Raw genomic sequence first — 12992 nt, forward strand, 5'->3', positions numbered from 1 at the left:
ATTTAGGCTGACGGGGGAAAGATTTAAAAGGGACCTAAGGGCAACTTTTTCTAGCAGAGGATGGTGCATGTATGGAATGAGCTGCCAGAGGAAGTGGTGGAGGCTGGTACAATTATAACACTTAAGAAGCACCTGGATTGGTATATGAGTAGGAAGCGTTGAGAGGGATATGGGGCAGGTGCTGGCAAATGTTAGGTGTTGCTAGACTAATTTAAGAAATCTGGTCAGCATGGATGAGTTGGACCGAACGGTCTGTTTCAATGCTGTACACGTACATGAATGACCCCCAGCAAAGGAAGTGCCACTGGTTGCCTGATGCCCTTAGCCCAGGACATGGGTAACACAAGTCATTGCTATAGAGTGTTCTCTCCAAGGGAAATCAATACTGCTTCAGCAGCAGCTCTAAAACAGGTGCTTTGCAAACAGGTCTCCTCCCTGTGTTTTCACCATCTGAAAATGCTCCAAAAATATACAGCCAGTTAAGGAGATCTTGAAAGTTACACATGGAGATTCCTACAGACAGTAATGCCATAATGACAATAGGGTTAAGGTTAGGGTCAGGATCAGGGTTAGGGTTAGGGTCAGGATCAGGGTTAGGGTTAGGGGTAAGGATCAGGGTCAGGGTTAGGATTAGGATAGGGTTATGGTCAGGATCAGAGTTAGGGTTAGGGTTAGTGTTAGAATTAGGATAGGGTTATGGTCAGGATCAGGGTTAGGGTTAGGGTAAGAATCAGGGTTATGTTTAGGGTCAGGGTTAGCGTTAGGGTTAGGGTCCATGTTACGGTTAGGATCAGGATTAGGACTAGAGTCAGGGTCAGGATCAGGGTAAGGTTTAGGACGAGGCTAAGAAATACAGAGTTGACGTCCCCACCTCTCAGCCTGAAACTCTGGGTTGAAGTTCCACCTCAGAAGCTAATGGCCGTGGGAAGTGTGTCAAACAGTTTCATTCCCAATCTGTAAATCTTTCCCATCGCCACTATGATAGGCAGTAAGTGCGTGAGAGAGTTTCCTGGTCAGCAATGAAGGCAACACATTATGAGACATGTTTGTCATCAGAAGACGACACTGGGTATGTACTTGCTGGAGTTTAGGAAGATGAGGGGGGATTTGATTGAAACGTACAGAATACTGAGAGGCCTGGATACAGCGGACATGGAACTTTTATTCCCTCATGGAGAGATTCGGACCTGAGGGGGGAGCAAATCACTACAGATGCTGGAATCTGTACTGAGAATAACAAACGCTGGAGATCATAGTGGGTCAGGTTGCATCCATGGAGAGTGAGCAAGCTCTCTCTAACCCTAGCCTGATGAAGAGTAATCTAAAATCGAAAAGCTAGCTTGTTCCCTCTCCATGGATGCTGTCTGACCCCCTGTGATCTCCACCATTTGTTGCTTTCAGTTGGGACCCAAGGGCACAGCCTCAGAATGAAGGGACAACCCTTTAGAACTGAGGTGAGGACTAATCTCTTCAGCCAGAGGGTGGTGGCTCTGTGGAATTCATTGCCTCAGAGGGCTGTGGAGGCCAAGTCATTGTGTGTATTTAAGTCAGAGATAGATAGGATCTTGATTAGTAAAAGGATCAAAGGTTAAGAGTAGACGGCAGGACAATGGAGTTGAGAAACATATCAACCATGATTGAATGGTGGAGGAGACTCGATGGGCCGATTGGCCTATTTCTCCTTCTATATGTTATGGTCATACTCCAGACACAGGCTCTTGCCACGAGCAAGTGTCATCCTCAAGGGACTACCACACACAATGATAAAATTACATTGAAGGATAAATCTTGGTCAGGACAACAAGAATAATTCTCCTGGTATCGTGCCATGGGATCTTTAACATCCATCTGAGAGAACAAATGCAGCGTCAGGTTTGACATCCTGTCTGAATAAAGCAACCTTCAATTCCCTTTGGACTGCAATGAAGCAAGACTTTGCCTCTGCAGCGAGACTTGAGCTCCTAGCAATACTGATTCAGGGCTAAGAATGCTGTGATTGAGTTTATTACAGAATATGGAGGATATTACAGAATATGGAGGATAGTGGGCTAGTGTAGGTTAGGTGGGCTTGGATCGGCGCAACATCGAGGGGCAAAGGGCCTGTACTGCGCTGTATTTTTCTATGTTCTATGTTCTAACTGTACAGGCCATTGTAGAGTCTGACTCGGGTTTTGTGTAACTGCAGTGATCCATCTGGATCTCTATACTCCAGCCCTTTATTATGAAGGCCAACATTTCATTAGCTGTCTCGACTAGTTTCTGGACCTGTTTATGGTATTGCAAAGGGCGATGCATCTAAATCCCAAATCTCTTTGAATGTCTACTCTATTTAACTTTGTACCTTCTGCTTCCCTATAACACTTTTGTGTCAAGAGTGTGGTGCTGGAAAAGCACAGCAGATCAGGCAGCATCCGAGGAGCAGGAGAATCGACATTTCGGGCGTAAGCCCTTCATCAGCAATCTGACTCCCATCTGATACCCCATTCCTGATGAAGGGCTTTTGCTTGAAACATCGACTCTCCTGCTCCTTGGATGCTGCCTGACCTGCTGTGCTTTCCCAGCACCACACTCTTGACTCTGATCTCCAGCATCTGCAGTCCTCACTTTCTCCTGCATCCCTTTTGTGTATATAATTGACCCTATTACTCTTTTACCACTCTTTTACTATTTGTATGCCCAAAGAAGACTTCAGGATTCCCCTTTAGGTTAGCTGCTAGACTTCAGGGTTGTTCAATGGTTCCCACTGGTGCCTCACAGGACCTGGGTTCAATCCCACGTTCAGGTGACTGTCTGTTTCGAGTTTGCACGTTCTCCCTGTGTCTGCGTGGGTTTCCTCAGGGTGCTCCGGTTTCCTCCCACAGTCCAAAGATGGGCATGCTAGTTGGATTGGCCATGCTAAATTGCTCTCTAGTGTCTAGGGATCAGGTGGATCAGCCAGGCGAAGTGCAGGGCTATGGGCAAGTGGGCTCTAGGTCTGTGTGGGATAGTCTTCGGAGGGCTGGTACAGATATAATGGGCTGAATGGCATCTTTCTGCATTACAGGGGTTTTATGAATCTAAATTTTGGCAGGAAGAATAATTATCGAAATGATGAGAGATTGCAGATCTCTGGAATGCAGAGATCTCGGTGTCCTCATGCATGAATCACAAAACATTTGTCTGCAAAGACACCAAGTCATTAAGAAAGCTAATGGATGTTATCCTTTATTAAGAGGGGAACTGAATACAAAAATAGAGAGGTTATGCTTCAATTAAACAGGGTTCTGCTGAGATAGTATGTGATGTACTGTGCACAGTACTGGTCACCGTATTGAAGGACGGGTATAAATGCTTTGGAGGTAGTTTAGAGAAGATTTACTAGACTAATCCCTGGAGTCTTTTGAGGCAAACCTAGGCAGGCTAGTTGAGTTCAGAAGAGTTGGAGCTGGTTTAATTGAAACATAAAATCCTGAGGGGTCTGGACAGGATAGATTATGGAGAAATATCTATGGGAGAGTCTAAGGTGATGGGACACTACCTCAAAGGGTATCGTTGGATCATCGTTCTTCTCAGGAACAGGCACTTTGATTATTTTTGAAGCAGACAGATTCTTCTTAAGCAAGGGGGTTGAAAGGTTCTCAGGGGTGGGCAGGAATGTGGATTTGAGGGTCACAGTCAGATCAGGCATGATCATATTGAATGGTACAGGAGGCACAAGGGGCTGAATTGTCTGAACCTGCCCCTGCTTTGCTTGTTCACATTCCCTGGGCATGTGCAGTGAGCTGCAAGACTCCTGTCCAAACTGACATCAGTGCTGTGCAAGTTGCCTCTCCACTCTTCATGTTCAGCCGCCTTCAGACTATGAGCTGGAGCAACCGCCGAAAAGATGCGCGCTGAGCATGAAACAATGTTGGCAAGTGAGATACAGTTACATTGACAGCGGGAGAGAAAAAAACTTAACTGGAACAGGCATCTTGTCAGATACTGATACCATTACCTACCAGTTAAAAGGCATCAGAATGGGTAGATAAATAGGAAGGTTTGGAGGGAAATGGGCCAAATGCTGGCCAGATTTATTTAGGACATCTGATCGGCAAGGACGAGTTGGACCGAAGAGTCTGTTTCCTTGTTGTATATCTCTATGACTTTAAAGAGGTTTACAGGATGTTAGTGAGGCCTCTTCTGAAAGACTGCGTGCAGTTCCGGTCTTCCTGTGATAGAAAGGATTCTATTAAGTTGGAGAGGTCCAGAAGAGATTTACCAGAATGTTGCCGGATATGGAGAGTTTGAGTTATAGGGAGAGGCTGAGTAGACTGGGACTTTTTTCACTGGAGCGTAGGACGTTGAGAGGTGACCTTATAGAGATTTATAAAATATCGAGGCCTAATGATAAAGTGAATGGCAGGTGTCTTTTCCCTAGGATTTCAAGACTAGGGGGCATGTTTTAAGGTGAGAGGAGAGATTTAAAAAAGACGTGAGGGACAACTTTTTAACGCAGAGAGTGGTTCACATGTGGAATGAACTTCCTGAGGAAGTGGTGGGTGTGGGTACAGTTGCAACATTTAAAAGACATTCAGATAAGTACATGAATAGGAAAGGTTTGGAGGGATATGGGCCAGGAGCAGGCAGATGGGACTAGTTTGGTTTGGGATTATAGTCGGCATGGACTAGTTGGACCGAAGGGTTTGTTTCCGTGCTGCATGACTCTAAAAGACATGTGGGCCAATGCAGTGAATTTGAACACAAGAGAGTTCAGATACGTGAGAATGGATGAGGCATCAGAAATAGTGTTAGTGTGAGAATACACTGGTGATACACAAGCGTGTACCCGTATACATGAGTCTGTGATAGTAAAGGTTAGAGAGGGAAAGCCTGTATCAGAGGAAACATGACTGTGCATGGGGAATGCCAGTGTTAGCTCTATGTAGACAGAATTAGTCTCTGACAGGGTAAACCCTGAGCATGTCAGCATCAGAAGCTAACAAAGTAAACAGGATGCTTCAAAATTAAACAGAGACATTATTTCAATTTTTTTTAAAAATCAAAAGAATTTCAGTTTGAACTGATAAAGGAACCGATACCGGACCACACCGGGGAATGTTTCCAATCCCAGTGACCATCCCTTTTCACATCAGAAGTCAATATTCACACTCACTGGAAAAGAAGGAATTGTCAATGTTTTGGAATATCAAAATCAAACCAAAATGACTTATTCTTTTTGTTATACAATCATATAGAGTCATACAGACCCCTTGGTCCAATTCGTCCATGCTGACCAGATATCCGAAATTAATCATGTCCCATTTGCCAGCACTTGGCCCAGGTCCCTCTAAATCCTTCCTATCCATACACCCATATAGACACCCCTTAAATCTTGTAACTGTCCCACCCTCCACCACTTCCTCTGGCAGCTCATTCCATACACACATCAGCCTCTGCATAAAAAAGTTGCCCCGTTACGTTCCTTTTAAATCTTTTCCCTCTCACTCTAAACCCATGCCCTCTTGTTGTGGACTCCGTTACCTGGGGAAAAGACTGTGGCTCTTCACCCTATTCTGTGCCCCTCATAATTCTATAAACTTCTACATGGTACCTTTCAACTTGATTACAAATTTCTAAATATGTTCCAACTACCCTTAACCTTTCTGGCAATTAGCTTGCCCAGTTAGGATTGGTAATGCTGATAATAAATTTACATTGTCTGCCGTAACTTTCTGCTCTCATTTTGACTTGCTGTTAAATTTTGATGGCCGTTGGTTGGAAGAGGAAGAATAGACAAATGGATCCACAGTGGCATCATTCAAGACTGGAATATGTGACTGACTGAACACAAGCATACGGGCATCAGACAGAAGATGCAAAGTACAATTTAACACTTTGCTCAGTCACTCTGCCGTGACACACCTACTGCACCGCTCACTCAGATTTCCAGTCCGGTTACATTCACCAGAGGATGTCAACAGAGAAAACACAAATGGTTCCTTAAAAGAGGAGAGGAGGTCCCAAAAATTCATGGAGATTGACCATACCCTCAGCTTTGAAGCTTCTCAGCTAGCTACAGAGTTGAAGCACGTTTTGGAAACGGGAGCTTAAAATGTAGTAGATTTGCAACCAATCACCATAGTTTCTGTACGAGAAGATGTTCAGGCAGTCCTTCTGTCGAAAGGTGAATTCTACTTATTGAAGATTTAAAAGGGACCTAAGAGGCAACTTTTTCACGCAGAAGGTAGTGTGTGTACAGAATGAGCTGCCAGAGGACATGGTGGAGTCTGGTACAATTACAACATTTAAAAGGCATCTGGATGGGAATATAAATAGGAAGAGTTAAGATTAGATTACTTACAGTGTGGAATCAGGCCCTTCGGCCCAACAAGTCCACAACGACCCTCCAAAGAGCAACCCACCCAGACCCATTTCCCTACATTTACCCCTTCACCTAACACTATGGCCATTCTAGCATGGCCAATTCACCTAACCTGCACATCTTTGGACTGTGGGAGGAAACTGGAGCACCCGGGAGGAAACCCACGCAGACATGGGGAGAATGTGCAAACTCCACACAGACAGTCACCCGAGGTTGGAATCAAACCCGGGACCCTGGTGCTGTGAAGCAACAGTGCTAACCACCGTGCCGTCCATTTAGCGGGATATGGGCCAAATGCTGGCAAATAGAAATTGCTTAATTTAGGATATCTGGTCGGCAAGGATGAGTTGGACCGAATGAGTTTCCATGCTGTTTAGTTCGTTGACTCTATGACTCTCTAGCCGTTCGTCGGTCAGTGGTAAATCAATGTATTGCAGTGATCTAGCTGGAAGAGTATGATTACTGGACCGCAATACACTTTGGCTTGTGTTGGAATAAAGTCAACAGCACCAGATGCTGGCTGAGGAGAATTGCTGTGTGCCAGAGAGATGCATTAACATCAGTGCAGAGATACTTGTCAATTTAGGGCAGTGGCACTGGAGGCTATATTGCCTGTGCAATAACGGCTCAAACATTACTCCCAGTTATTTCCACCAACTACATCATGAGTAATCATTGTTCAATATGAAATTACATCACCGGCGGTGTGCTCCAAAACAGTAACAATGCTGTTGATAGAGGTAAATGATAAACTCTGGATGCATTTAATTACTGTGACCTCAGCGCAGACAGGTGCGGAAATGTGAAAAGATCTACAGGTTGGGGGGCAATGACAGTATTTTGTTGAAGGGGGTCTACAAGTAGGGAACAGGTGCTTGCAGGCAAATGTAGCGATTTGCAAAACACCCATTTCAGAAAAGTCTTCCCATTTTTCTCCCCTCCCACTCTGCCTTTACTCGCACTGGACTACAGTGAGAACACTGGCACCCCAACACATTGCCGTTTCTCACAATTAAGCTTAGACCATGAGCTTGACCACTCTGTCTGACTGGAAAGTCAGCAATGATTCGCTTCACAGCCGATATTTCCAGCCAGGCATTTCGAGTGGCCGTCAATGGATGGCACACTGTGGCGTGAAACAATGTCCTTACCCTGGTCACACTGAAGCCGATGACAGCACCCACTCCCTTGTTCCCACTGCCATCGCCTCCCTTGGCATGGGGTGAGGTTTCAAGGGATGTCAAAATCCATAGAAATCTCGCCGCATTCAATACAGACAAGCGGAAAAGTCATTTCAAATTAAACAAGTCTTGTTCATCCCAATTTTTAAAATGCTATCACAATATTGGAAGAATTGCAAGATTGTTGAGGTACCAGGCAGTGTAAAAATTGCTCTTGCCTTCTGAAAAAAACAATACCATAGTCAAAAACCATTGATCAAAATGTTCTCAGCACAAATGAAATACACAGGAGTGATTGTTTCTTTTAACCATGACATTATGTAATCCATATGACTAATATCAACATATTAGTGTCGCACTTTAGTGTATGCCGAGTTTAGCTACAAGTTCAAACACCTAAGCTGACTACCAATTTGAAACACATGACGCAAAGGAACAAGGTTTAAAGCATGAATGGTATATAACCAAAGTGGATAGAATAAAATAATGTGGAGACCACAGTCAGCAAAGTACATCTCTTGCCCAATGATCTCTAATTTTACAAAGATGATAGAGTATACAAATAATCCCTCAGTTAATTCCTCGCTTTACTTCAAGTAACGAGCGGAATAGATGAAACGTCCACCTGCAAAATAAGAATCGGCCTAAAATTCATGGAGAAACGTACCTCTCCTGGTCAAATGTCCTTGATGGAAGCGCATCGGCACGATGTGAACAAATAAAGATGTTGCGGTAGACTTAAACATCACGGTTCTTTTCTCTGGTTGCATCAGCGCACTGCACCCTGCGTCGCCGCTCTCCCTTTGGTCAGCTCGCGCTTTCCCCTCCCATCTCCTGATTGCGGAGTGTGGAGATTTATGCTCATCCAAGCGTGCTGACATCAGGGGGACTGCTAGTGATTGATCACTGCGGCCAAAAAAATAAACCATGCCTCCTTTTTTTTTCAGAAAAATACTGCAGCAATTCTTTGGGTGGGGAGGTAGAGCTCAGCAGTTGCGCAGAGCTCACCTGGATAGTGATGGTACCAACACTTTATGGACTCAACAGAACATGGACAAGAGGAGGAAGCGATGGTGCAGTTATGCGGATAATTTAATGTCTGGGACCAATTCCAAAGCTTCAGCCTCACACCTTTCCCAGAGAGCCATCAGCACTGGGACACAGCATTGACTCACACCAACTGTAGGACAGTGAGATCATGGAGATCGGTGTTGAGTTATGCAGTACACTGCAGGTTGGGATATGGGGGGGGAACCTATGTTGCGTCTGTGTGGGACTAACATGCTCAGAATCAGCTAGCATCGCCTCATTGGATGTAAGGATCACCACATTTTGAAGGTTGCTTCTGTAGTTTTTCACGTTGCCAAGGAAACATCTTACCATTTTTATTTCTGTCAGAACATACAAGGGGCTAGCAGTAAAACTTCATAAAACCATTAGGAAGAATGATAAAGGCATTTATTGATCCATTGCAAGGAAAGATAAAACCAAGAATGACAATTTCTGCTGCCTACTCTGGCAGAGAGACAGGCGAGCTAAAAGAAAGCACTTTGCAACATCAAAATTTGGTCAGTTTCTTCCAGTAATAAATCAGGATCCAAAAGCATTGCACAGAGTTAATGGGATTACTGTTACTTAGCTGACTCACTGAGACAAACAGTGTGGGGTTTAAGGAGTGCTCATTGATGGATCTGGAGCTGAATCATTTAAGTGAGCATTTGTCTCCACTGAAGCCACAGCAGGCTTGCATCATCAGTTATTGCCAAACGGACTCGGAATGTCCATTTTGCGTTCTTGGCACATGCTCCTGAAATCCATTGTGACACTCTTCCCTCCTTTGCTAACTCGGCGAGGGTGGACAGGAAGGTGAACATTTTGGAACTTGTATATGCTATGCTGCCCACCCTCCACCTTCACTCCTGCAGGGACCGACAGGTGAGGTGATTTGAGACTTCCTGTAGAATCGTAGACATAGAATCATGTACAACACAGAAACAGACCCTTCGGTCCAACTTGTCCATGCCGACCAGATATCCAAAACTAATCTATTTATCCCTCTAAAGCCATCCTACTCATGTCCCCATCCTCTCACGTGCAAATAAAATGGTCATCATCTTGAGGAAACTTCCAAAAGCTGCAGAAAATACCAGGCACGTTTCTTTTAAAAATGTGCCAGGATTTCATTCGAAACGACCAAGGGAAGCTTATTCAGCAACAACTAAGAACGCAGCAGTCCCTGCATGAGCTACAGTTCCAAAAGAGATCCTTTTCAAATGGGATCAATTAACTGTCTTAAGGGGATGCACACGGACCCTGGAGTGTTTTGATATATCTACAAAAAAAAACCCACCATCCAGCCAAAACGAAGCAGTTCCTTCGTTACAATCCCAAAATGAGTTGGGTCTAAACCACAATAAAATGTATCAGTGTTGCATCTGTGGAGAATCAAGGCAGTCGAGATTGAAGTGCTTTTCGCATTTATGTCTTTACCTAGCACCCCCCGAAATGAATCCTCGCAATAGCCAGTTCCATATCCATTCATTCCTTAAGTAAAGGCCTTTCAACTGAATTCCTCTCTAAGTCTAATGTCCTCAAACTAATAAAGCACCTTCCCTTCATCTATCTAATCAAACTCCTTCATCATTTCAAAGACTATGAAGTGACCTAGTGGCCCTCACTTTTCCCTCGAAATTATCCCCGACTTGTTCACTCTTTCCCCTAAGCTGTAACCTTTCAAATCAAGGGTCTGAAAGGGCATTTATCAAGTGCTGCCCATTGAGAACAGTACCCACTTCTGAGACTCAAAGCCTTGAGTTGATGGTTTTGGATGAATTTGAGGGAAAAGACCAGGGTCATTAAAGGAAAACCATCATCGTGTTAGAAAAGTTATCATTGCATAGGAGAGTGCACAGCCATCAGAAATTCTGGACTAAGCCCCATTAACAAAGTGCTGAGGGATGATGTGATCCATAGCTCACAGACTGATCATTTCTGATGATGAAACTGGATGCCTTCACTGCTGGCTTTTTCAGCTGCCTTTGCTAAGCAGGGATTCCTGGTTCACGGAGAAAGGACATAGCACTGAATGACTGCTTCAGCCAGTGAGGTGTTGAAGGGGATTAAGGAATTGGCATGAAGACCAGAAGAAAATTTGATTGTTGAAATGCAGTTGGAATGCTGGAAGTCATCATTTACAAGCCGTTTGCTTGGCTCATCCAACATTTTCAAATTGTTTTGCTCTATAGTATTGAAGGCTAAGTGTCTTAGTAGCCAGTAGGTGATAAACACTTATTGAATCTCTACAGAGTGGAAGCAGACCATTCAGCCCATCGAATCCGCACTGAGCCCCCTGAAGAGCATCCCACTCAGACCCACTCCATCCCTCTAACCCTGCATTTCTCATGGCTAATTCACCCAACCTACACATCCCTGGACACTATGGGGCACTTTCCCAATCTACCTAACCTGCACATCTTTGGACTGTGGGAGGAAACCGGAGCACCCAAAGGAAACACACACTGTGCAAACCCCACACAGACAGTCACCCAAGGTTGGAATTGAACCTGGGTCCCTGGTGCTGTGAGGCAGCAGTGCTAACCACTGAGCCACCGTCATGAAATCCAGAAATAACTTGCCACCTGAGTAAGAAAATACTCACTGCTCATTACATCATTGTACTTCCTCTTGAGTAACTACAGAGGATGAAAAAACAGCGCAAATTTGTAATTTCTTCAAATGTACCAATTCCATTAGCGATATAATTATCCCAACCTCTGATAGATATGTTCATATGGAGTCATACAGCACGGAAACAGACCCTTGAGTCAATGCTGAACATAATCCCAAAGTAAACTAGTCCCACCTGCCTGCTCCTGGTCCATACCTCTCCAAACCTTTCCTATTCATGTACTTACCAAATGTCTTTTAAACATTGTAATTGTTCCCACATCCACCACTTCCACAGGAAGTTTGTTCCACACACAAATTACCCTCTGTGTAAACAGCAAGATTGCCCCACATGTCTTTTCTAAATCTCTCTCCTCTCACCTTAAATATGTGCCCCCTAGTCGTGAAATCCCCCGTTCCAGGGGAAATAAATAACTGCAAAATAATTCCACAGAGCTCCCAGAGTTCGTAACAAATCCTGTTGTAAGTGGGATGAGAGAGGGATGTCTGTTTGAAATTGGAGCAATGAGCACTGACACACGATGCAAAACAAATCGCTCAATTATACCTCACTGTAAAGTGTTAATAATTTTGAGTACACAGTTTGTTTCAGTCCCATGTCCCCAAAGGTCAAAAGGCAACACCATGCCCAGTTGAAGAAAAGCACTTATTCACGTAACGGATATATCATTCCAGGTATGACTTGCGTTCTGGTCAGAATAAGAGAGTTGTTGAACAGTTGTTGAACAGATAACATGACATTGGGAGGCAATCTCTAAACTCTCCCTCGCTGCATTCCTACCTTTTCATTTTGGGGATGATATCTGACCTTGCTTCATTTTTTTGTCTCTGCTTGCTTACAACTTAAGTTCCTGTGAATTCACATCTGCTGCTTCAAGACATATTGTTTGATTTTTTTTCTCTCTCTCTTTATCAATTTACAGCACGTGCCCCTCTGCCACATAAAGGTGGAGATGAGATGCAGTCTCAATGAGGCGCCCTTGTATGGTTAGGCTGCGTTCGGCTCTCAGTACATGCGATACAGCTTTCCCCAAGTAGGAATGGGTTAAAGCTTACAAAAGACAGGAACACGGAACGGAGGAGGAGGAGAGAGAATGACAGAGAGCAGACCCATACTTACAGAATCTCCAGGTCACGCAGGGCTCTGAACGTTCCATCCTCTATACAACTTATGTGGTTATTGTCCAGCTGCCTGTTAGACACATAAGATAAAAAAAACACAAAGACATCAGAAGGGGGCAGCGAGGAAAATAAAAGACCCCCCTCTCTTTCTCTCATTCTCAGCAGGCAAGGGGGGTGGTGTCCCGAAAAGCCTGGCCACGGTGATTATCCGCCTCACTAGTAAAAGTCAGGCTTGGCACCGTGTAATACCGGGTTCCCTCTTGTCTTGCTGAGCCACACAGCTTTCTTTTACCCTTCACCGAATGAGAAACGTCGCACTGAGCCCAGAAGCCTATCAGCTCTCTGTAAATATTAATTGCGCAGTTTTTTAAAGGCAGAGTGAGTAATTTCATTACATTAGGTGGCCTAATCCATTACAGGCTTTTACTGTCCTGTCATTGAAACCATTTCATTAAAAGTAGAGGCTTCTAAATCATTTGAAGTCGTCTAGCTCCCCTCGATGACCTATCAGCATTTTTTCTATATATGTGCATGTTTTAATTCCCTTCCTTTCCCCCCCCCCACTCCTAGTCATTCAAAGTCTGGCTGACATGTCCCTGACACAACGCTCAATCTCTGAGCTACCAGGGTGCACACTGCAATCCCCAAAATTAAACACA

At 44.4% G+C, this 12992-nt stretch overlaps 1 protein-coding gene across 1 annotated transcript in view; it reads right to left on the reverse strand.

Moving 5' to 3' along the window:
- The window catches only part of LOC122556810 (slit homolog 3 protein-like), a 654707-nt gene that overhangs the window by 229831 nt on the left and 411884 nt on the right, over positions 1 to 12992 (reverse strand). The window contains exon 6 of the mRNA XM_043704014.1: positions 12332 to 12403. Coding sequence (XP_043559949.1) covers positions 12332 to 12403 — 72 coding nt within the window. The remainder of the gene's footprint in view (positions 1 to 12331; positions 12404 to 12992) is intronic.

The sequence above is a fragment of the Chiloscyllium plagiosum genome, chromosome 14 (genome assembly GCF_004010195.1).
Source record: "Chiloscyllium plagiosum isolate BGI_BamShark_2017 chromosome 14, ASM401019v2, whole genome shotgun sequence".
In the NCBI taxonomy this organism is placed as follows: Eukaryota; Metazoa; Chordata; class Chondrichthyes; order Orectolobiformes; family Hemiscylliidae; genus Chiloscyllium; species Chiloscyllium plagiosum.